At 46.8% G+C, this 26,208-nt stretch overlaps 1 protein-coding gene across 3 annotated transcripts in view; it reads right to left on the bottom strand.

Annotated features, from left to right (window-relative positions):
• Positions 1-26,208, bottom strand: part of EXOC6 (exocyst complex component 6) — a 179,028-nt gene that overhangs the window by 147,210 nt on the left and 5,610 nt on the right. The window contains exon 1 of one of the 3 annotated variants that reach the window (XM_038764354.1): positions 1,161-1,197. The exons of the other annotated variants lie outside the window; for them this stretch is intronic. Within the exon in view, the coding sequence (XP_038620282.1) occupies positions 1,161-1,171 (11 nt within the window). The 5' untranslated portion in view covers positions 1,172-1,197. Of the gene's footprint in view, positions 1-1,160; positions 1,198-26,208 lie in introns of those variants that run through there. 3 annotated transcript variants of the gene reach the window in all.

The following is a 26,208-nucleotide window of genomic DNA, read 5'->3' as shown; positions in this document are numbered from 1 at the left end:
GGGCAAGCAGGCACCCTCAATAAATGCTCAGATCAAATCCCTCCTTCCTCTTCTCCTTACCTCTACTGCTGCCACTATCGTCTCTGCCACCGACACCAGGGTCCAGAGGTGGGCGGCGGAAACCACAACGGGGGAAAAGGAGCAACAACAAAGACGTCAAGGGGTTAGGCAAAATCATGAGCAGCGTGGCTCAGTGGAAAGAGCACGGGCTTTGGAGTCAGAGGTCATGGGTTCAAATCCCGCCTCCACCACTTGTCAGCTGTGTGACTTTGGGCAAGTCACTTAACTTCTCTGTGCCTCAGTTACCTCATCTGTAAAATGGGGATGAAGACTGTGAGCCCCCCGTGAGACAATCTGATCACCTTGTAACCTCCCCAGCACTTAGAACAGTGTTTTGCACATAGTAAGCACTTAATAAATGACATTATTATTATTATGAGCACGGGAAATGCTGGTTGAGGAATAATAATAATTGTGGTATTTGTTATACACTTACTCCGTGCCAGACACTATACTAAGCACTGGTGTAGATACAAGGTGATTGAGCTGGACGCTGTCCCTGTCCCACAGGGGGCTCAAAGTTTAAATCCCCATTTTTGTCTTATCTTATGCCATCGCGTCGTCTCCGACTCATAGCGACACCATAGACACATCATTCACAGATCGCCCCACTTCCATCTGCGATCATTCTGGTAGGGGATCTATAGTTTTTTTGGTAAAAATACAGAAGCGGTTTACCATTGCCTCCTTCCACGCAGTAAACTTGGGTCTCCGCCCTCGACTCTCTCCTAGGCCACTGCTGCCCAGCACAAGTGAGTTTTGATGAGATAACCGAGGTACAGAGAAGTGAAGTGTCTTGCCCAGGTCACCCAGAACACAGATGGCAGAGCCAGGATAAGAACGCAGGTCCTTCTGACTCGCAGGCCCGAAGTCTATCCGCAAGGCCATGCACACGTAGTAAGCGCTTAACAAATACCATCATTATTATTATTACTTCCCAACCTGCACACTTCACTCCTCCCAAGTCATTCAGTCAGCCAAACTGTAACTATTAAGTGCTTACAGTGGGCAGAGCACTGTACTAAGCGCTTGGAAGAATACAGTATAACAATATAAGAGAGACATTCCCTGATCACAAAAAGCTACAGTACCAAGCTTACCTTCTCACCATACCTTGGTCTGGACTGGTCTCCAACCCACAGCTTCACGCCCTTCCCCAGCCTGGAACTCTCTGGCCCTTTAAATTGAGGTATTTATTAAGTGTTTAATATGTGCCAAGCACTGCACTGAGCATTGGGGTAGATAAATGCGTCTCACACAGGGCTCCCACTCTAAGTAGGAGAGAGAACAGGTATTGAATCCCCATTTTGCAGATGAGGGAGCTGAGGCACAGAGACGTGAGAGCTCTCCCCCACCTTCAAAGGCCTCCTGACAAACCAAGTCCTCCAGGAGACATTTGCCAAGTCATTTCCATCACCTCTAGTTCTATTACCCTTTAGCGTGATGGATTTGCCAATTTTTGCCCTGCATTCCTTCATTTTTCCATACACTTGCTGGTACCAATTGGACCCTTTTGCTCTCCTGGCCATGCCTTGTTCTTGCCAAACCCCTCCACACTGGGCAGACCGCTGCCCTCCCCAGAGCCCTTCTGAAGGAACATCTCCTCCAGGAGGACTTCCTTGATTCGTGTCTCATCTCCCCAACTTATTTTCCTCTTTACTGCCACTTCAGCACTTCCGCATTACTTAAGAACGAGGGTATTCACTCCCTGGGCCTTTCCTCCCCGCCCCACTGAAGCGATGATGTTCCTATTTTTAAATTCTATTGCTTCCCCTACTTTCAATTCATTATAGCGCCTGTCTCCCTTGCTAGACGGAAAGCTCCTTGAGGCCAGAGATCGTGCTTAGTAACTGTACTGAATTCATTCAATTGTATTTATTGAGCGCTTACTGTGTGCAGAGCACTGAACTAAGCACTTATGGTCTCTAAGCACTTATGGTCTCAGGCACTTAGTACAGGACACTCCGCACAGTTAGCGCTCAATAACTCACTGAACTTACCCACTCTCAGCCCTGTGGTACTTTAATTCATACTTTCCAAGCGCTTAGTACAGTGCTCTGCACAGAGTAAGCGCTCAATAAACTTGAATGAATGAATGAATAAGTGTAATTTATTTATCTGCTAATGTCTGCCGCCCACTTCAGACTGTCACCTCATTGTGGACAGGGAATGTACCTAGCAGCTCTTATATTGCACTCTGCCAAGCACTTAGTACAGTGCCCTACACACCGTAAGCACTCAGTAAAGATGCCTGATTGACTGAAAGGATGAAATTTATGTCCACCTGCCTGTTCCATGAGAGAGCTCTTTGATTGCAGGTGCCAAGCCTTTAACTTCTACTCTACTCTCCCAAGCTCTAGTACAGTGCTCTGCACACAATAACTGCTCAATAAGAACTTTTGAATGAGTGTTGCAAGGAAGAAAAAGATGAAAAAGGGAGGCAGTGGAGGCTTGCAAGGACACAATGCAATGGATGTCCAGACATTTTGGAAGGCTTTGGACTTCCTCATTTGGTTCCAAAACCAAAACCAAGACTGTTTTATAGATGTTTTCAGAGGTCAGAGCCAGAGAAAAAAGAAATATTGATGGCAACCCTGAATTTATCTATTGGTCCTTGTCCTCAATTAGTACAAGTAATCTAGAATTGGGGGCTCATTTTTTTAAAAAAAACCAAGAGAATGATAAAAATGGACTGGTGAAAATCTTGCAAGAGACTCAAAATTTTATGGACCTCAACTTTCGGGATCTAAAATGTAAGATTAACAACTGTGTAGCTTACATTGTTATAACAATAAAAAAACAATTTCAAGGATGAACAAATTAATGACAGGTGGGGAAACCTGGGATTACACAAGAGCAATCAAGCCTAACGAGAAAACATTTGAAACTCTTAATTTGAATGATTAAAATACAGCACAAAAATCTTACACTAATGAAGGGGTTGTACTTAATTCGTTGTTTATTTGTTTTCCCCAAAGAAAAGGTTTAACATTAGAGTGAAATATTTGGATTATTTCAGGAGGCCAACAAAAAAAAAACACTAAAGGAAAGTTTCTGGGTATCATTGGTTTTGTTAAAGCAGAGATGTTCAAAGGGAGGCCACATCATACAACACTTCACTAACAAAAGAGTAGACACACAAGGTCTTTCTGAATCCTTGCCATTTATGAGTTGTTCACTTTCAAAAACCACAGCAATAACCACTTAACAAATATTAGTTTAGCTCACCAATCAAACAAAAGCACCTTTGTCAGAGGTTCTCTGATAACTTTCTTGGCTTATGTCTTTGGCTACCTGCTTGTCAGCCTTGATTTTTCATAAGAACTTAAGAGTAGGTGAGTATTTGGATTGTACTTTCCCAAGGGCTTAGTACAGGGCTCTGCCCACAGTAAGCACTCAACAGTCAATTGTATTTATTGAGCATCTACTTAGCACTATACCAAGCCCTGGAGAGAATACAACAATAACAGTTGTATTTCTTGAGCACTTACTGTGTGCAAAGCACTGTACTAAGCACTTGGGAGAGTACACTATAATAATAAGCAGATACAGTCCCTGCTCTGAGTGATCTTACAGTCGCTAATTAACTGACTGATATTTGTTGAACCCTGGCAAATACATTCAATGCATCAAATGTCTCAAAGTCCTTCATTTATTATCTGTACAAACTCTCCATGAGAAACAGTTACAGGACAGAAAGAGCACTTGGGAATTGAGCAATTGGGAAGCAGCGTGGCTCAGTGGAAAGAGCCCGGGCTTTGGAGTCAGAGGTCATGGGTTCAAATCCCAGCTCTGCCACTTGTCAGCTGTGTGACTTTGGGCAAGTCACTTCACTTCTCTGGGCCTCAGTTACCTCATCTGTAAAATGGGGATGAAGACTGTGAGTCTCCCGTGGGACAACCTGATCACCTTGTAACCTTTCTAGAGCTTAGAACAGTGCTTTGCACATAGTAAGCGCTTAATAAATGCCATTATTATTAATTGCATGGCCAGGATGGCATCCACATTGGCCAGAATCCCAGGAGAGTGGCCAGTCCGGAGCCTGACAAAGACTTGGACTCTCCACTAATAATGTGGTATTTATTATTATTATTATTATTATTATTATTATTAATAATAATAATAATACTTCTAGTATTTATTAAGCTCTTACTATGTGCCAAGCACTGTAGTAAGCACTGGGTAGGTATAAGTTAATCAGGTTGGACTCAGTCCCTGCCCCACATGGGACTCAAAGGCTAAGTTGGAGGGAGGAGGATTCGAACAACAAAAATAACGTTTAATGAAGATTGCACCCGGTTTCCCCACTGAAAATGAACCTTTTAACAAGGAGTTATTTCGCCTCAGGCATATCTCGGAGAGGAACAGAAAGTACTCAGAAAAGAGTACACAGATAAGATAAGCGCTTAGTATAGTGCTCAAGCGCTTAGTACAGTGCTTTGCACACAGTAAGCCTCACTAAATATGACTAAATGAATAAGAGTCCTCCTTAAGTGAGGAACTCTACCTTTTAGGAAATAACTGATCCCCAAGCAGCATGGCTCAGTGGAAGGAGCCCGGGCTTGGGAGTCAGAGGTCATGGGTTCGAATCCCAGCTCCACCACTTGTCAGCTGTGTGACCTCGGGCAAGCCACTTAACTTCTCTGTGCCTCAGTTACCTCATCTGTAAAATGGGGATTAAGACTGTGAGCCTCACGTGGGACAACCTGATCACCTTGTATCCCCCCAGTGCTTAGAACAGTGCACATAGTAAGCACTTAATACCGTCATTATTACTATTATTATGAAATTAAATGATAGATTCTGTTCCCAAATTAAATTGAAAAGCACAGAAAACAGCCACTGTTGAGCTTTTTCACTCAAGTGGCTTAGTAAGCGCTTAACAAATACCAGAATTATTATTGTAGTTATTTAATCCTTCCTACCCATCAGCCCACCTACTCATGATGTCTTCGGTCTCCTCGGTCCACAATCAAGGACTTGCCCGGCCAGAGATACTGAGTGGACAATGCTGTTCAAAAATACGGTGCCTAATGGACCTGAAGGTTAGCAACTGAGTCAATCTCTGGGAATTTAATTTGGATAAGGAATACATTTACATGAGAAGCAGCGTGGCCTAGTGGATAGAGAACAGGACTGGGAGTCAGAAGGTTTCTATCCCAGCTGTGTGACTTTAGGCAAGTCACTCCACTTCTCTGTGCCTCAGTTACCTCATCTGTAAAATGGGGATTAAGACTGTGAGCCCCACGTGGAACATGGACTGTGTCCAACCTAATAAGCTTGTATCTACCCCAGAGCTTAGAACAGTGCCCGGCACATTGTAAGTGCTTAACCCTACCAAAAAAAAACAAACAAAAACCACCCCAATAAAAACAAATCACTAAGTTCAGTAGCTAACTTCAACTGTTTTTAAAGATAATATTTTTGAAGCAATATCAAGCGGGAAGCGTATTTTGTGTGAAAAGAGGGAAATATTTCCTCACGATCGCCTAAGTCAGAAGGCCCAAGCCTCTCTGAAAGGGCAGCTGAAAGTAGGCGACTGAAGTGAGTGACATCTCTACTTCACAACTGAAAGTCACACAAAAACGTAATGCCAAAAATAAACGAAATCTCCAATCTCTCGGGGAAACTTGGCTGTAATTTCCTTTGTACCGTTATATACAAAGATACTTCTTGTTTACCCAAAATTCAGCCTCCTAGAGATTTTTCCATGGAGTATTTCATGTATCTTGTTTTATAAAATAATGTCCAGGTGTTTCCTGTAATTCAAAAGAATACATTCCAATAAGGACATTTCTAAATTGCTACGTGGATACCACAAAAAGATCGCCTTAATTACCAAAGGAATTTTAAATATGTTCGTGCTTTAAAGGAGCCTACGGTTCTTCAAAAAGGCCCCCAGTTCAAGCGAAGGCTAAATCTTTGGAAATTTTTATTAATTAGCCTTCTGACATTGCATTTTACTTGCCTGTTTTCCTGTATGTGAAATTTCTGTGAATTGTTCTCGCTAATAGTATCCTGTTTCTATGAGCAGGAAAGGGCTGAGCACAGTTTGTTAGTTAACATTACTTCCTATAACCAGGGTCAATATTCTGTAGTACTTACACTAACAGACTCATTGTTCACTAGATAAGCAATGTATCACACTGATAGTTGTTAATGGATATCCTCTGCCTGAAACTAGAATTGATAATCAGTTAACCCAGATTTGCAATAGACTTCCTCCTTCCTGTTTTTACACTAGCGACCAAGGAGATGTCTCTTCCTGTTGACTTTTGTCCTACTCAGTGATCCCTAAAGTAAGAAACTGAAAAGCACATGATGACTTTGTAAATGGCCTCTGAAATAACAATTGGAATGCCTACAAGGGCAATCTGGAAGCTGCCCTGTGTGTCACGGCCAGGCTGCTCTCTTCCCCTCTTGGAAATTGTGACTCGGAGCCCCCTTCTGAAAGATGTTCTCCAGGAAGGGCTCCCCCATTCTCCCGCCCACCATCTTACCATCCCTCCCTCCATCCCCTTTAACACGTTCTAGAAATTGCGGATTGACTGACGGGTCCCCCCGAGAGAAGCAGCCTAGCCTAGCGGAATGAGCACGGGACTGGGGGTCAGGAGGACCTGGGCTCTCATCTGCCACTTGTCTGCTGTGTGACCTCGCGCAAGTCCCTTCACTTCTCTGAGTCCTGGTTACCTCATCTGTCAAATGATGCTGATGATAGTATTTGCTCAGCGCTGGCTGTGTGCCAAGCGCTGGTCTAAGCGCTGGGGTAGATGCAAGGTGATCAGGTTGTCCCACTTGGGGCTCACAGTCATAATCCCCATTTTGCAGATGAGGGAACTGAGGCTCAGAGAAGTTAAGTGACTTGCCCAAAGTCACACAGCTGACAAGTGGCGGAGCTGGGATTAGAACCTATGACCTCTGACTCCCAAGTCTGTGCTCTTTCCACTAAGCCATGCTGCTTCAATATGTCCAAGACTGAACTCCTTATCTTCCCTCCCAAACCCTGCCCTCTCCCTGACTTTCCCATCACTGTTGACGGCACTACCATCCTTCCCGTCTCACAAGCCCGCAACCTGGGTGTCGCCCTCGACTCTGCTCTCTCGTTCACCCCTCACATCCAATCCATCACCAAAAACTGCCACTCTCACCTCGGCAACTTCACCAAGATCCACCCTTTCCCCTCCATCCAAACCGCTACCCTGCTGGTTCAATCTCTCATCCTATCCCAACTGGATTACTGCATCAGCCTCCTCTCTGATCTCCCATCCTCCTGTCTCTCCCCACTTCAGTCTATACTTCACACTGCTGCCCGGATCATCTCTGTGCAGAAACGCTCTGGGCATGTTACTCCCCTCCTCAAAAATCTCCAGTGGCTACCAATCAACCTACGCATCAGGCAGAAACTCCTCACCCTCGGCTTCAAGGCTGTCCATCACCTCGCCCCCTCCTACCTCACCTCCCTTCTCTCCTTCTCCAGCCCAGCCCGCACCCTCCGCTCCTCTGCCGCTAACATCCTCACTGTGCCTCGTTCTCGCCTGTCCTGCCGTCAACCCCCGGCCCACGTCCTCCCCGTGGCCTGGATTGCCCTCCCTCTGCCCATCCGCCAAGCTAGCTCTCTTCCTCCTTTCAAAGCCCTACTGAGAGCTCACCTCCTCCAGGAGGCCTTCCCAGACTGAGCCCCCTCCTTCCTTTCCCCCTCCCCATCCCCCCCGCCCTACCTCCTTCCCCTCCCCACAGCACCTGTATATATGTTTGTACAGATTTATTACTCTATTGATTTTACTTGTACATATTTACTATTCTATTTATTTTATTTTGTTAATATGTTTTGTTTTGTTGTCTGTCTCCCCCTTCTAGACTGTAAGCCTGCTGTTGGGTAGGGACTGTCTCTATATGTTGCCAACTTGTACTTCCCAAGCGCTTAGTACAGTGCTCTGCACACAGTAAGCGCTCAATAAATATGATTGAATGAATGAATGAATGCTTCGGGACCAAGACTGTGAGCCCCAAGTGGGACAGGGACTGTGTCCAACCCGATTAGCTTATATCAACCCCAACGCTTAGTACTGTGCTGGGCACAAAGTAAGTGCTTGAATAGCATACAAAATGATTATGTGAGCTACTGAGATAATAATGATAATTAATAACTATGACATTTGTTAAGTGCTTACTGTATGCCAAGAACCGTTCTATTTGCTGGCATAGATACAAGATAATCGGGTTAGACACAAAGTCTCTGTCACACATGGGGCTCACAGTCTTGATAGGAGGGAGTGGGATTTAATCTCTATTTTACAGATGAGGAAACTGAAGCACAGATAAATGAATTGCCCGAGGTCACACAGCAGATAGGAGGAATAGCTTGGATTAGAACCCTGGTCCTCTGACTTCTAGGCTGTGCTATTTCCACTAAGCCACGATGCTTCTCAAACTCTTGCTGGATTAGAAACGTTTTCTGATTTATTTTATTGGCGGGGGAAGTGCGGTGTTATGACATTTGTTAAGCACTTATTATGTGGCAGGCACTGGGGTAGATACAAGCTAATCAGGTAGGGCACAGTCCCTGTCCCACATGGGGCTCACAGTCTTCATCCCCAGCATGATCTAGTGGATAAAGCACGGGCCTGGTTGTCAGAAGGACCCGGGTTCTAATCGTGACTCTGCCATTTGTCTGCTGTGTGACCTTGGGCAAGTCACTTCACTTCTCTGGGCCTCAGTTACCTCACCTGTAAAATGGGGACTTGAGACTGTGAGCCCCAAGTGGGACAGCGACTGTGTCCAACCTATTTTGCTTGGGTCCACCCCAGCGTTTAGCATAGTGCCTGGCACATAAAAAGCACTTAAACACCTCAATTACCATCATTATTATTATTATTTTACAAATGAGGTAACTGAGGCACTGATAAGTTAGGGGACTTTTACACTAGCAACCAAGAGATGCCTCTTCCAGTTGACTTTTGTCCTACTCAGTGAAACCTAACATAAGAAACTGAAAAGCACATGACCCCAAACGGCAGAAATTAGAACCCAGGTCCCTGTCTCCCGGGGCCTGTGCTCTTTCCACTACACCACACTGCTTCTCTGGATCTACCAGGCTTTTCGGTTCTAGTACTTGTTCCCTAAGCACCTAGGACTGACCCCTGCACCACTGGGAGCTGAATAATAATAGTAATGGCATTTGTTAAGTGCTTACTATGTGCCAGGCACTGTACTAAGCTCTGGGGAGGGAAGCAGCGTGGCTCAGTGGAAAGAGCGAGGGCTTGGGAGTCAGAGGTCATGGGTTCAAATCCCACTCCGCCACTTGTCAGCTGTGTGACCTTGGGTAAGCCACTTAACTTCTCTGTGCCTCAGTTGCCTCATCTGTAAAATGGGGATTAAGACTGTGAGCCCCAAGTGGGACAACCTGATCACCTTGTAGCCCCCCCAGTGCTTAGAATAGTGCTTTGCACACAGTAAGCACTTAACAAATACCACCATTATTATTATTATTATTATTATTACAAGCAAATCAGGTTAGACATAGTCCCTGTCCCACATGGGGTTCACATTCTCAATCCCCATGAGGTAACTGAGGCCCAGAGAAGTGAAGCGACTTGCCCAAGGTGATACAGCAGACAAGTGATGGAGCCGGGATTAGAACCCGTGACCTTCTAACTTCCACTAACCACTGTACCATGCTGCTTCCCCAAGGAATACTTGGGTGGCTGGCGAGGGGCGAGGGCCGCTAGAACACTGAAGGAGGGATCATGAGTGAGACTGTGGAATCTCCTTCCCGGAAGGTTCAAAGAGAGGGCAGACACCCTTCCATCCAAAATGAAGTGGTTGGAGTTTGGACAGGGAATTCTTCTGGGAGGAGAGACAGAGACGGTCCCTTCACGCTTAGCCGCCTCCCTGATAATAATAATAATAATAATGGCATTCATTAAGCGCTTACTATGTGCAAAGCACTGTTCTAAGCACTGAGCACTGTTGCCCTTCAGGGGTTTTTCAGGGCTGTTCTCCACAGGATGAGGCTTTGCTGCCTCCTCCTAACACTCCCCCACATTGCCAAGGTCGTGATGAACTGGGCCTCCCATTCATTCATTCATTCATTCATTCAATCAATCATATTTATTGAGTGCTTACTGTGTGCAGAGCACTGTACTAAGCGCTTGACCAGCTCCACACCTTTAATGTCCATATCTGTAATTTATTTACCTTAATGTCTATCATCCCCCGGCCGACCAGACTGTAAACTTGTTGTGGACAGGGAATGGGTCTGTTTATTGCTATATTGCTTCACTACATATATTAGAGAAGCAGCTTGGCTCAGTGGAAAGGGCACGGGCTTTGGAGTCAGTGGTCATGGGTTCAAATCCCGGCTCCGCCACTTGTCAGCTGTGTGACTTTGGGCAAGTCACAACTTCTCTGAGCCTCAGTGACCTCATCTGTAAAATGGGGATTAAGACTGTGAGCCCCCTGTGGGACAACCTGATCACCTTGTAACCTCCCCAGTGCTTAGAACAGTGCTTTGCACATAGTAAGTGCTTAATAAATGTCATTATTATTATTATTATTATACTGTAGTCTCCCAAGCGCTTAGTATGATGCTCTACACACAGTAAGCACTCAATAAATACAATTGACTGACTGATTCACACCCTTTTCCCGGCTGCTTCCTCTAAACTGTAACTCATTATGGGCAAGGAACGTGCCTGTTAATGCTGTTGTATTATACTCTCCCAAGCAATTAGTACAGTGCTTGGCACGTAATAATAATAATAATGGTGGCATTTTTTAAGCACTTACTATGTGTAAGGCACTGTTCTAAGCGCTGGGGAGGTTACAAAGTGATCAGGTTGTCCCACGGGGGGCTCACAGTCTTAATCCCCATTTTACAGATGAGGTAACTTAGGCCCAGAGAAGTTAAGTGACTTGCCCAAAGTCACACAGCTGTCAATTGGCAGAGCCAGGATTTGAACCCATGACCTCTGACTCCAAAGCCCGTGCTCTTTCCACTGAGCCACGTAGTAAGAGCTCAATAAATACCATTGATCAATTGATTGCAAGTGTGCTACAAACGGAGTCCCTGGGGCAACCGTTTGGGACCAATACGATCCTTCCCTCTCAAAATGCCTCTGTTGCTCAAGGGAAACTGAGGCAACTTTCGTCCTGGCAAGACGTTCCCAGATTGGAAAATGTAAGCTGTTGGAGTGAAGACGTTAGCTACTCAGATCTTTTCTGGACTCCTTTAAATCTACATTAAGTGAACCGGCGTGGCTCAATGGAAAGAGTCCAGGCTTGGGAGTCGGAGGTCATGGGTTCAAATCCCGGCTCCGCCAACTGTCAGCTGTGTGACTTTGGGCAAGTCACTTCACTTCTCTGGGCCTCAGTTCCCTCATCTGTCAAATGGGGATTAAGACTTTGAGCCCCACGTGGGACCACCTGATCACCTTGTATCCTCCCCAGCGCTTAGAACAGTGCTTTGCACATAGTAAGCGCTTAACAAATGCCATCATTATTATTATTATTATTATTATTAAGGCTCAATGAGAAAGCTAGTAGCTGAGCTGGTTTGCACACATTAGCTATGCAAAAGACGGGCCTAGAGCGAGCCGTTTATTTTTTTTTTTTACCTAGTGCTTTGAACTTTTTTTTTCAAAAGATTTCAAATGCTCAGTAGTGGTGGCATTCATTAAGTGCCAACTGTTTAGAAGCAGTATGGCCTAATGGAAAGAGCACAAGCTTGGAAATTGGAGGACCTCGGTTCTAATCCTGACTCTGCCACTAGCCTGCTGTGTGACCCTGGTCAAGTCACTTGAGTGGGGAGGCTGCATGGTCCGGTCGAAGGAGCGGGAACCCGGGAGTCAGAAAGAGCCTGGCTTCTATCCCAGCTCCACCACTTGTCTGCTGTATGACCTTGGGCAAGTCACTTCACTGTGCCTCAGTTACCTCATCTGTAAAATGGGGATTGAGACTGTGAGCCCCATGTGGGACCGGGACTGTGTGCAACCTGATTACCTTGTCCCTACCCTAACCCTTAGTTGAGTGTCTGGCATGTAGGAGGTACCTAACAAATACCACAGGAAAAAACAAAACAGATCTCTCTACCTCCATTTCCTCTTCTGCAAAATGGAGGTTCATTCCTGTTCTTTCTAGTTTAAAAACCCTACATGCACAGGAGCTGTGTCTGCCCAGATTATCTTGTATCTGCCCCAGCACTTAGTACAGTGCTTGATACATATAAGTACTTAACAAATACCATTACTTTGATTATCATTATTGTTATAACAGTATTGTACTAAGTGTTGAGGAAATATCCAGGAGAGAATTAGACATGGTACCTGGCCCCCAAGGTGCTCACAATCTAAGTATCCCATTGTATCAATCATCCAATTACTGTGTGCTGAGAACTATACTAAGCGCTTGGGAGAGTATAATACAACAGAGATGGTAGGCACATTTCCCTTCTGCAACAAGCTCACAGTCTAGAGGGCAAAGCAGACATCAATATGAATAATTTTATGTGTATGTGTGTGTACACACACATATAGTATATACGTGTATATATAATATACCTATATATACATATATACTATATATGTGTATATATATACATACACACACATATATAGTATATATGTACTATATACATATATAGTATGTACTGTATATATTATATATCCATATACACTATATATACATATTTATTGTGTATATATATGCATATATATATACATATGCATATATATAGGAGAAGCAGCGTGGCTCAGTGGGAAGAGCCCGGGCTTTGGAGTCAGAGGTCGTGGGTTCGAATCCCGGCTCCGCCACAAGTCTGCTGTGTGACCTTGGGCAAGTCACTTAACTTCTCTGAGCCTCAGTTACCTCATCTGTAAAAATGGGGATTAAGACTGTAAGCCCTACGTGGGACAACTTGATCACACTGTATCCCCCCAGCGCTTAGAACAGTGCTTTGCACATAGTAAGCGCTTAACAAATGCCATAATTATTATTATTATTATATATGTATCCCGGCTCCATCACTTGTCAGCTGTGTGACTTTGGGAAAGTCAATTCACTTCTCTGTGCCTCAGTACCTCATCTGTAAACTGGGGATTAATACTGTAAGCCCCACGTGGGACAACCTGATCACCTTGTATCTAGCCCAGTGCTTAGAACAGTGCTTGGTACATAGTAAGGGCTTAACATATACCATCATCATTATTATATATACATATATATTTAATTTATAAATATGGTATGAGTTCTGTGGGGCTGAGGGTGGGATGAATAATAATAGTAATGATAATGATGGCATTTATTAGGTGCTTACTATGTGCAAAGCACTGTTCTAGGCGCTGGGGAGGTTACAAGGTGATCAGGTTGGCCCACAGGGGGCTCACAGTCTTAATCCCCACTTTACAGATGAGGTAACTGAGGCACAGAGAAGTGAAGTGACTTGCCCAAAGCTGACAATTGGTGGAGCCGGGATTTGAACCCATGACCTCGGACTCCAAAGCCCGTGCTCTTTCCACTGAGTCACGCTGCTTCTCTAATACCAAATGCCCAAGAATCCCAGACTCTCCCAAGTAGGAGGATTGGATCCAGGGCCGCCGGGGCCCACCAGATCAGAGCCAGCCATGCGGTCATCCTGTGGTTGCATTTTGGACGGGGCTACTGGTCCCTGGGCTTGTATGGGTAGTGGGGGTGGCTAAGTGGTAGCATGGGAATCTAGGGGCTGGGGTGGGGTGAGGAGGGGAGGGGGAAGGAGGGGAGAGGATGAAGGGGACGTCTTAAAACATTCCTGTTTCACGCCAGAGCCAACCACTCAGTGGCATTTACCGAGCACCTACTACATGATGGGCCCTGGGCTAAGCGCTTGGGAAAGCAGAACTGGAGCCAAAAGGAGAACCCTGCTTGAACCCAGCAATCGCCCACCCCTTGACAACAAAACGTTATCTTGGCAACAGTGTGACCTCCATTTTAGAGATGAGCTGAAACCGGGAAAGCTAAATTTATCAGGGTTGAGCCTCCCCCTCGCCCACCCCCGCCGCCCCACCACACACACGCTCTCCCATGGGCTCGGCTCCAGAGTTTTCACTCTTCTGGGATAAAATGGAAATAGCGTAAAATCACTCGTTCCGACGCATTTCATTTGGAGAACTTGCATGTCAAGTAATTTTAAAATGCAATTATTGGGTTTCTGAGGTACCTTTTCCCCCAGGAGTCGGCTCCTTCCATGCTCTAAGAATAGATTATATCTGTTGAGTGCTTACTGTGTGAAAGGCACTGTATTAAGCACTGCGGTGGACATCCGTTACTTAGGTTGGACACGGTCCCTGTCCCACATGGGGCTCACAGTCAGTTCCAGGACTGATTCATTTACTTTCCAATCCCTCCTGTGGCTGCTGGGTCTTTGGCTTTTGGGTTGCACTTTGCACCTCTTGTGATTTCTCTGACACGTTAGCTGGAGGCTTCTACCCACGGGGCCCCTTCCACTGTTTTCGGTTCCAAAGTCCTCTGGAACTAAAAATAGCCCACGTCTGAAGACAACCGAGTAGGATGATGCCATTCGCTCCATTGTGTTTCTTGGGCGTTTCCAGTGTGCAGAGCACTGTGCTAAGGGCGTGGGAGAGTACAATACAGCAATAAACAGACCCAGTCCCTGCCCACAACGAGCTTATAGTCAAGAGACGAGCTTACGGTCTAGAGACGAGTTTACAGTTTCGAGACGAGCTTCCAGCCTACAGCGTCAGGGTGGCTGATTTCTTCACACAAAAATCCTCTTTTCTTACGGGTAACACTTCCGTCCACTCTTCACTCTGCTGTCTGGGTCATTTTTGGACAAAAACATTCAGTCCGTGTTTCCCCCTCTCCTCAAGAATCTCCAGTGGCTACCCTCTGCCTGGGCATCAAATGGAAACTCCTCACCATCGCCTTTAAAGCCCTTTCCTATCTTACCTCACTGATTTCCTTCTGCACCCAGCCAGCACACTTCACTCCTCTAATGCCCTAATCTCACCCATCTTGTCACCAACTCCCCGCCCTCGTCCTGCCTCGGGCCTGAAATTCCCTCTCCCTTCATATCACTCCTCCCACCTTTGCAGCCTTATTAAAATTGCATCTCCTTCAGAAGTCTCTCCCCTAATTAAACCCACATTCTCCCCCTTTTAGACTGTGAGCCCACTGTTGGGTAGGGACTGTCTCTATATGTTGCCAATTTGTACTTCCCAAGCGCTTAGTACAGTGCTCTGCACATAGTAAGCGCTCAATAAATATGATTGATGATGATGATGATTCCCCCCGCTCTATCACCCTTGCTCTTGGATCTGTGTGCTAGAGGACCCACAATTTGGGTCTTGGGTCCACAGCTTGGAGGAGCAGTGTGGCCTAATGGACAGAGCAACGGGGTGGGAGTCAGAAGGACCTGGGTTCTAATCCCACCCCCGCCACTTGTCTGCTGTGGGATCTTGGGCAAGTCACGCTTCTGCTGTGCCTCAGGTGCCTCAGCTGTAAAATAGGGATTAAGACTGTGAGCCCCGTGTGTGACAGGGACTGGATCTAACCTGATTAGTGTGTATCTATCCCAGTGCTATGTACATAATAAGCGCTTAACAAATACCCTTCGAAAAATAAAGAAAAAAACCCAGCCCTCAGCCCTCTCCAAATCCCACCTCCTCCAACAAGCCTTCCCAGCACCTCAATGCGCATAAACCCATCAGTCATCTCTAGCATTTCAGTACTTATGTAGAGAAGCAGCATGGCTGAGTGGAAAGAGCCCGGGCTTTGGAGTCAGAGGTCATGGGTTCAAATCCCGACTCCGCCACTTGTCTGCTGTGTGACTTTGGGCAAGTCACTTCACTTCTCTGGGCCTCAGTTACCTCATCTGTAAAATGGGGCTTAAGACTGTGAGCCCCACCTGGGACAACCTGATCACCTTGTAACCTCCCCAGTGTTTAGAACAGTGCTTTGCACATTCATTCAATCGTATTTATTGAGCGCCTACTGTATGCAGAGCACTGTACTAAGCACTTGGGAAGTACAAGTTGGCATCATATAGAGACGGTCTCTACTCAACAACAGGCTCACAGTCTAGAAGGGACAGGTGTCAAGTCATCACATAGTAAGTGCTTAATAAATGCCATCATTATTATTACTATTATCCACCTACAGCTCTTAGTACAGTGCCTGGCACACAGTAAGCCCTTAACAAATACCATAACAATAATAATAATAATAATGGCATTTGTTAAGCGCTTACTATGTGCGAAGCACTGTTCTAAGCGCTGGTGGTGGGGGGGGTACAAGGTGATCAGGCTGTCCCACATGGGGCTCACAGGCTTCATCCCCATTTTTCCAGCTGAGGTAACTGAGGCACTGAGAAGTGAAGTGACTTACCCAAGGTCACACAGCAGACAAGGGTGGAAGCCAGAGGATCTGATGGTCTGGGCCGGGTCTGAGTGGAGATGGCCACCCTGGAAGTGCCAAGGAACTATGTCCCAAGGTGTACGGGGGCAATCACCATGTCTAAGGCAAAAACTACCTCGTGATTGCCCAAGCCAGCAAAGCAGAACTCGGAAATGCAGGCAGGACAACGACCCGACAACCGAAACCACTAGGTAGACAACCTAGGCCAGGAATGCAGGAGGTGTCCCTCGCCCACAGGCCCCCAACAAAATAAGATAAAGTGGAGGGAGGGGGGTGAAAACTGGACAAGCAGAAACTGGAAGTCCAAACGGCCTGGAAGGACAGGTGATAAATACCTGTTGCCTCCGACGTTGTGGGCAGCCAATCGAGACTTGCAGTAGCCGGCTGGGTGTGACCTCTGCCCAGAGTGGGGGTTACCCGCTCTGCCTGCACCAAGTGAGGAGGTGAGGGATGGGTAAGTGTCCCTCTAAATGCTCGTGGGCTGGAAGCTAGGGCGCTTTGCTACGGGCGTGGAACACGTAAATGTATTTCTCCCAAGCGGGAAGCGTTTATGGGTGCGAGCCAGCTGCTTTGACACGTGCAAGTAAGACCTGAGTCCTCCCGGGTGGGAAGCGTTTGTGGGTGGGAGGTAGATGCAGTAACACACAAGTGAATTCCTCCTAAGAGGAAAATTCGATTCGCCACATGTGAGTAATTCAAATAAGCGTATTCCTCCCAAAAGGAAAGTTCAATTCGCCACGCAGAATGCATCTTTCATGGCTCAGCCTTTTTTGACTCCGGTTTCTCCCTCTCACCAGGCCGGTCCTCGAACCCGGCCCCGTGTGAATCCTTGAACTCGTCCTCAGGTGACAAGTACACAACCCACGGGACTGGGACGGTGCTGCCTTCCCTGGCTGACCACGGCATGGAGAAGTGGATAGAGCACAGGCCTGGGAATTGAAGGTCATGGGTTCTAATCCCGGCTCTGCCACTCGTCCGCTGTGTGACCGAGAGCAAGTCATTTCACTTTGCCTCAGTTACCTCATCTGGAAAATGGGGATTGAGACTGTGAGCCTTATAGGGGACTGTGTCCAACTCAATTTGCTTGTATCCACCCCAGCGCTTAGGACAGCGCCTGGCCCCAAGTAAGCACTTAACAAATTCCATTATTATTATGATTATTATTGTTATTATTGGCCTGCTGGTGCTTTAGAAACCCTCTACTGCCAAGTGCTGCAGCTGATATCGTAAGTCACACCACATGCACGCGTCGGATGATGTGATTCCATCCCACAGGATGGAAGGGGGTGGGCCTCTCTGGCTCTGTCTGAGGGTGACCGGATGCCTGAGGCTGACCCTGGGTGGAGCAGGTGGAGATGTAAGCAGCATAGCCTAGTGGATAGCGCACAGGAGTCAGAAGGACCTGGGTTCTAATCCCTGCTCTGCCACTTGGGCAAGTCGCTTCTTTTCTCCGTGCCTCAGACCGCTCAACTGGAAAACGGGGGTTCAGGCTGTGAGCCCCACAAGGAACATGGACTGTACCCAACCTGACTAGCTTGTATCTACTCCAGTGCTTAGAACAGTGTCTGGCACATAGTAAACACTTAAATACCATTAATTTTTTTTAAAGGATAAACCAAGAAGTCCAGGTGACCCAGGACAAAGTCCTGGAGGGTAACCCCTATCAATAGGCAGGGAAAGAAAAAGAATCAACTTGGACCAAAGGAGCAAGGGTCTAGAAACACATCCACGGATTACGAGGCCGCAGAAGACGAAGTCAGAAATGGGGCTATCTCCAGAGGCTTCTATTGGGACTTCTCTAAAGCCTTTCCTTCCTTCATGGAAACCTTGACCCCTATTTCTGCATCTTTGGCTATTGGCTAAAGGAAAGGGGCTGGGTGAGTGGGAGGGGTAGATCGTAAGGGGCTGCCAGTGGCGATGACCGAAAGGGTAAAGAAGAAGGGGCCTACCAGATTCTGCTGAGAAGGAGATGTGGGGACTTTAGGAATTGGGAAGATGGGATACAGGTTTGAAAGAAAAAGCCGGGGAAAAAGAAATCTGAAGCCAGGGGAGCAGGCCACATACTCCACAGGTTAGGTGAAGATGGGTGGCGGATGAATTCGGAATAATTTCAGCACGTGGTAAGGTAGATTTGAAGGGTCAGCAGGAGACTGGAACTGACAGAGGAGGAAAAGGAAATAGCCGATAGCCAAAGATGCAGAAATAGGGGTCAAGGTTTCCATGACTGAAGGAAAGGCTTTAGAGAAGCCCCAATAGAAGCCTCTGGAGATAGCCCCTCGTATTTCCTTCTGCCTTCAGGACATTTTGACTGATGTCGCCATCCCCTGCCCCCCCTTCAATGCCTCAAACTAAACATGTCTAAAACATGGCCTAATGGATACACAACGGGCCTGGGGATCACTGCTCTAAGCGCTGGGGTAGATACAAGGTCATCGCGTTGTCCCACGTGGGGCTCACAGTCTTCATCCCCATTTTACAGATGAGGTAACTGAGGCCCAGAGAAGTTAAGAGACTTGCCCAGAGCCACACAGCTGACAAGTGGTGGAGCTGGGATTAGAGCCCACGACCTCTGACTCCCAAGCCTGTGATATAAGAAACATGTCCTTGGTCTTAGACAAATCCAAACGTTGGAAAGGCGCGTGGCCTAGGGGAAAGAGCCCAGGCCTGAGAGTCAGAGGACCTGGGTTCTAATCCTGGCTCTGCCAATTGCCAGCTGTGTGGCATTGGACAAGTCATTTCACGTCTCTGTGCCTTAGTTACCTCACCTGAAAAATGGGAATTAAGACTGTGAACTCTATGCGAGACAGGGACTGTGTCCCACTTGATGAACTTGGTACTATGGGCTTAACAAATACCACAATCATTATTATTATTATTATTAGACTGGGGGCCTCATGTAGGACACAGACCATGTCCAACCTGATGACCTTGTATCTACCCCAGCGCTTAGAGCAGTGAGCAAGTGCTTAACAAATAGTATAATAAAGTTGTATATTTGAAGAACATAATGATGAACATCGATTCACTGCTTGAGAAATGCAGAATCCTATTCATTATGCTTTCATATGCCTGTTGATTTTGTTTCCCAAATGGTATTGTGTCTGTTATACACATGGGATTCTCTCAAGCGCTTAATACGGTACTCTGCATACAGTAAGTGCTCAATAAATACAATTGATTGTTTGACATGAAAAAAAACCCCAAAGAGCCAGGAAGAAACATATTTCTTCTACATTCCTTCCTTCCATTTTTTCAGTTATTTCTCAGGCAGGCCTGTTGGGAGTCTAGATGCAAGATCTGATCAGGAACTAGGCATAATTATACTTGGAAATTATTGACTTCCTCATCTCTGAGTGCGCACAGCAAAGCAGGTGGGGCCAATACATTACCCCTCACCTGGGGCGAGGCAATCGGCACTTCCTCGTCCCCAGCAACAGCAAGTCTGGGAGGATTTGCTTCCCGTGAGGCACTGAAATTTAGAGTCAATTCTCAGCAACTGTCCCCATGGGGTCCACTTATTGGTGAATACTTACCCTCTGGCAGGGCCACAATTCCACCTCCACCAACCTGCAGATAAATAGGGAAGATCTGTTCCCCTGGGCAACAATTTGGTCAGAAGAAGGAGAAGAAAGAGGAGGAGGAGATAGAGAAGGAGGAAAAGGAGGAGGAGGAGGAGGTCGTCCATGTCAAGTCCACGTTCCTGCCTGTCTCCCCCTCTAGACTCTTGTGAGCAGGGAAAAAGTCTGCTAACTCCATCGTATTGTCCTCTCCCAAGTGCTGAGTACGGTGCTCTACACATAGTAAGCGCTCAATAAATACCATTGATTGAGGAGAATGAGTCAGAAGGACCTGGGTTCTAATCCCAGCGCCGCCTCTTATCTGCTGTGTGACCTTAGGCAAATCACTTCACTGGGCCTCAGTTTCCTCACCTGTAAAATGGGAATTAAGACCATGAACTCTATGCGGGACAGGGACTGTGTCCCACTTGATGAACTTGGTACTATGGGCTTAACAAATACCACAATCATTATTATTATTATCATTATTATTGAGCCCTAACCCTAGCCCAAGCTCAGATCCAGGCCCTGGATCCCAATCCCCTGAAACCTGACCAGCCGAGTCCCGCCAGCACCATGAGGGAGGGAGGGAGGGGAGAAACGGAGAACGGCAGCTTCTCGGTGAGTACCACAAAACCAGAATTGAGTTCAGGCCAAACCAAAAACGGTCCATGCCCGAGTTCCAGGGACTGGGGAGGAGCTCGCCAATACACGTGCACAGTTACCTAAATCCACAGGTGTCCTGTGCTTGGCGGAACCTGTTTGAGCCCATCTTCCATGACTTCTCAGCCTGCCGAGCTCCTCTTCTGTCTAAATCCAGTCGATCGGTGTTGTTTACTGAGCGCTGACTGTGTGCGGAGCGCTTGGGAGAGTACAACCTCATCCTCTAGACTATAAGCTCCTTGTGGGCAGGGAATGTATCTGTCTATTGGTATAGTATACTCTCCCAAGTGCTTAGTACAGTGTTCTGCACACCGTAAGCGCTCAATAAATACGACTGACTGACTGAATGCAACAGAGTTGGTAGATATGTTCTACCAGCACGTTACAAGGCACTTGGTCTTGTATATATGTATATATGTTTGTACATATTTATTACTCTATTTATTTATTTATTTTACTTGTACATATCTATTCTATTTATTTTATTTTGTTAGTATGCTTGGTTTTGTTCTCTGTCTCCCCCTTTTAGACTGTGAGCCCACTGTTGGGTAGGGACTGTCTCTATATGTTGCCAATTTGTACTTCCCAAGCGCTTAGTACAGTGCTCTGCACATAGTAAGTGCTCAATAAATACGATTGATTGATTGATTGATTGGTCTTCCATTATCTTCAGTCCAAGAAGGCAAGGCCAGAGCAATCATGGGAATCAGAAGGGCCGGGGTTCTAATCCCAGCTCTGCCACTTGTCTGCTGTGGGACCTTGGGTAAGTCACTTCACTCCTCTGGGCCTCAGTTACCTCATCTGGCAAATGGGGATTGAGACTGTGAGCCCCATGTGGGACATGGACTGTGTCCAACTTGATTTGCTTAGCCCAGTGCCTGGAACATAGTAAGCGCTTAACGAATACCATTAAAAAAAGGGCTAGACTTCGCAACCAAGGCTCGAGATTGGACCAGACTGGAAGCAGAAAAAGGACTGAGATTTGATGTCAAAAATGAGAGCAGAAAATCTGTCAGCCGCCTAACTCCAACCCAGTTACTGCAGCCTTCCGGAGAGCTACAATGCTACTTCAAAATTCTGTCTCCATTTTAACTCAGCTTCTCAATTTTGTCTCCATTTTCAACTCAGCCTTTCAATTACGGCACCTTCTTCATGTAAAACCCCCGCCTGGCTTCCTACTTACATACATTCCTGTAGTTATCTCAGGCTGTATCTTTTCTGATTTCGAAGGCAGCCAATCAAACCCTTCGCTTCAGCACTGTAGCTTCCTTATTTTACCTACACTATAAAATACCCTGCCACCTCCTAAATTCAAAACAGCCTTCCAGACGAGATAAATCATTCCCGATAATCTGCCGGCAGCATTTACCGAACGCTGTTTCCTGACCTTTCCTGTAGGCTGCAAGCTATTTTGGATTGCCACTCATTTTCTAGTTTTCTTCCTAAGTGTTAAAGATGAGGAGGAATGATACTAACCCCAGAGGTTTAGAGTAACCTGGTGTGGCTATTGGTAAAGAAAATAATAGCACAGCAGAAAGAGCCTCTACCTGCAGAAATTTGAGAGCACTTGTATTAGGACCCCAGATCGAGGTTTGGACAAAACACATTAGGAGGTGCAAACCAAGTCTGAATCCTAATTAGGCCGGTTAAATTAATGATTGATTGACCGTAACCTCGTTTATGCCTATTAGGTTTCTGATTGATTGTTTCCGTGGTATTTGCCAGGCACTGGGGTGGATATAAGCGTATCGTGTTGGGCACATGGGACTCCCAGTCTTAATCCCCATTTCACCGATGAGGTAACAGAGGCCCAGGGGAGTGAAGTGACTTGCCCAAGGTCACCCAGCAGACGGGGGGTGGAGCCGGGATTAGAACGCAGGTCCTCTGACTCTCAAGTTCGTGCTGTTTCCACTGGGCCATGCTGCTTCATTGCTGAATTGTACTTTCCAAGCGCTTAGGACAGTAACGGGACTGTACGACACCTCAGTTCTCTTTCCAACTTCCGCTTCTCACCTGATGATTCCCCCCGCCTCCCTCCCTTCCCTTTAGAGAGCCGACAGGGCTTGGGCTAAGCTCTGTCGGGAAAGGATCGGAAGAAGGCTCGGCTTCTTTGGTAATAAGCGGCACCCGCGGTGGCAATGGCGAGGTGGCACCGGTGCAACCAATTGGCACGGGCAACAGCAGGAAGGAGGAGGGCACCAGTTGCTGCTAAGGAGGAGACTGAGCTGGGCCTCAGGGAGAAAGCGGCAGGGCAACACTTGGGCCAAGATGGGCTTGTGGGAAGGTATTTGGTATTATTAAGTGCTTCCTATGTGCTAGGCACTGTACTAAGCACTGAGGTGGGTACAAGCAAATTGGGTTGGACACAGTCCCTGTCCCACATGGTTCTCGCCGTCTCAATCGCCATTTTACAGATGAGGGAACGGAGGCCCAGAGAAGTGAAGTGACTTGCCCGAGGTCACACAGCGGACAAGTGGTGGAGCCAGGATTGGAACCCATGACCTTCTGGCTCCCGGGTCCGTGCTCTATCCACTATGCCACGCTGCTTCTCGTACTGAGCGCTGTTCTGAGCACTTCCCCTTTTAGAAAGTCAGCTCACTGTGGGCAGGGAACGTGTCTACCAATCCTGCTGTACTATACTCTCCCAAGCAGTTAGTTCGGTGCCCTGCAAACAGAAAGCGCTCAACTTGACTTGGAGAGTTCAAAATAAGAGCATTGACAGACACAATCCCTGTCTTCAGGGAGCTTACAATCATGTGGGGGGAGACAGACATTAAAATCCATTACAGAGAGGGGAAGCGGCAGAGGACAGAGTTATAATAATGATGGCATTTATTAAGCGCCTACTCTGTGCAAAGCACTGTTCTAAACGCTGGGGAGGTTACAAGGTGATCAGGTTGTCCCACGGGGTGCTCACAGTCTTAATCCCCATTTTACAGATGAGGTAACTGAGGCACAGAGAAGTTAAGTGACTTGCCCAAAGTCACACAGCTGACAATCGGCAGAGTTATGTATATCAGTGCTGAGGGGCTGGGGGTGGGATGAATACCAAAGGGAAACAGACCCTCAGGTGCATAGACGATCATGCAGAAGGGCAAATAGGATGGAGAAATGAGGAGTCAGAGGAGATAGGATTTGAGGACTCCTTGAGTCCACAGCTCCTTGAGGACTGTGTCCCACGCGGCACTCACAGTCTCAATCCCCATTTTCCAGGTGAGGTCCAGAGAAGTGAAGTGACTTGCCCAAGGTCACACAGCAGACAAGTGGTGGGGTCGGCACTAGAACCCACGATCTTCTGTCTCCCAGGCCCGTGGAGCTATCCATTTCTGCCATGGGAGAGACAGGGAGACGACTCTACAAGGGAAAGGGGATTGGGTATGAGTTGTACTCCAGGAGTGTGTTAACAATAAATTGCGGGGTGATTGTTAAGCACATACTACGTCAAGCACTGTCCTAAGCGCTGGGGAAGACACAAGATCATCAGATCACACATGGGTCTCACAGTTTAAGTAGGAGGGACAACAGGGACTGAATCCCCTTTTGTAGATGAGGGAACTGAGGCACAGTTAAATTAAGAGAATTACCCAAGGTCTCACAGCAGGGAAGTGGCAGAGCCGGGATTAGAACCCAGGTCCTCGGACTCCAGGCCTGTGCTCTTTCCCCTAGACCACGCTGCTTCTCGTGCTGTTTTACTGGAGTCAGTGAAGCCTAGAGAATCGTATTTAACCCTTTTTTTATATTAGTTTTTTTCTAAATTTGAGTCAATTATTAATCCTCCTTCTGTTCTGGGGGACGTCACCAGATCGGGCAAATGATTCTGAATCACTTCCCAGAGCCAGCACAGCATTAAACTGCCCACAAGCCTAAAGAAAACCAAATATACAGCCTAATAATAATATTAATGATGGCATTTGTTAAGCACTTACTATGTGCCAAGCACTGTTCTAAGCGCTGGGGTAGATATCGAAATGAAAAAACAGACTCCAAAAGGCCACCATGGTTTTTCAGGGAGATGGAGAGAAGCAGCATGGCCTAGTGGTTAGAGCACAATCCTGGGAGTAAAGAGAACCTGGGTTCTAATCCCGGCTCTGCCGCTTGTCTGCTGTGTGACCCTGGGCATGTCATTTCACTTCTCTGGCCCTCAGTTATCTCATCTGGAAAATGGTGATGAAAAGGGTGAGCCTCATGTGGGACAGGGACTGCGTCCAACCTGATTAGCTTGTATCTAGCCCAGTGCCTGGCACATAATGAGTGCTTAATGAATACCAATTAAAAAAGACAGAGAGGCTGGCAGCAATGGGGCATCACCCCAGGAGCAGTTCTAGGAAGCTGGAGTGGCACCTGACCTTCTAAATGGTTGTGAGAAGCAGCGTGGCTTAGTGGAAAGAGCATAGGCTTGGGAGTCAGAGGTCTTGAGTTCTAATCCCAACTCCACCGCTTGTCAGCTGTGTGACTCTGGGCATGTCGCTTCACTTCTTTGTGCCTCAGTTACCTCATCTGTAAAATGGGGAATAAGACGTGAGTCCCACATGGGACAATCTGATAACCTCGTATCTATCATAGCGCTTAGAACAGTCCTTGGCACATAGTAAGAGTTTAACAAATACCATTATTATTATTATTATTATTATTATTATAGTGGGGCCCACCCACCTTCTGGAGCAGTCTGCCCAGTGCCCCCTAGGAACCCCACTGCAGTCAAATACGGTCAACTGTGCTCCGCCACTTGTCTGCTGTGTGACCTTGGGTGAGTCACTTCACTGCTCTGTGCCTCAGTTCCCTCATCTGTAAAATGAGGCGTGAGACCGTGAGCCCCAGGTGGGACAGGGTCTGGGTCCGAACCGATTACCTTACCTTGTATCTACCCCAGTGCTCAGAACAGTGCCTGGCACATGGTAAGTGCTGACCAGATACCACAATCGTTATTGTTATTAATAATAATAAACGGCAGAACAAGAGGGCTGGCGGTGAGAAGGCCCTGGAGATAATCAGCGCACTGCACTTAAGGCAATGGTAACCACACCACAGAGCTTTGCTGGACAAGACAAATGAGGAGAATAGACGACTACAGGCTTTCCGGCTTCTCTTTCTGCACCTTGGATCCCATCCCTCCTCCTCTCTTACCACCCTCCTGCCCTTCCTCACGGCTATCTTCACCCCGGGTGGCTTTCCCCTCTTACTTGTACATATCTATTCTATTTATTTTATTTTGTTAATATGTTTGGTTTTGTTCTCTGTCTCCCCCTTCTAGACTGTGAGCCCACTGTTGGGTAGGGACTGTCTCTATATGTTGCCAACTTGTACTTCCCAAGTGCTTAGTACAGTGCTCTGCACACAGTAAGCGCTCAATAAATATGATTGATTGATTGATTTCAATCAAAGGTATTTACTGAGTGCTTTCTGCAGGCAGAGCACTGTAATGAGCGCTTGAAACAAGCTCAAACGACGTGAAAAGAAGCCTTCTTTCTACCCCCTCAGACTCGCCCCATGTCTCTGCTCCTCCCATTCCTAGTCCAACTCC

This window comes from Tachyglossus aculeatus, chromosome 22 (genome assembly GCF_015852505.1).
Source record: "Tachyglossus aculeatus isolate mTacAcu1 chromosome 22, mTacAcu1.pri, whole genome shotgun sequence".
In the NCBI taxonomy this organism is placed as follows: Eukaryota; Metazoa; Chordata; class Mammalia; order Monotremata; family Tachyglossidae; genus Tachyglossus; species Tachyglossus aculeatus.
The sequence above is the reverse complement of the archived record's forward strand: the minus strand, read 5'-3'. Positions and strand labels throughout refer to the sequence as shown.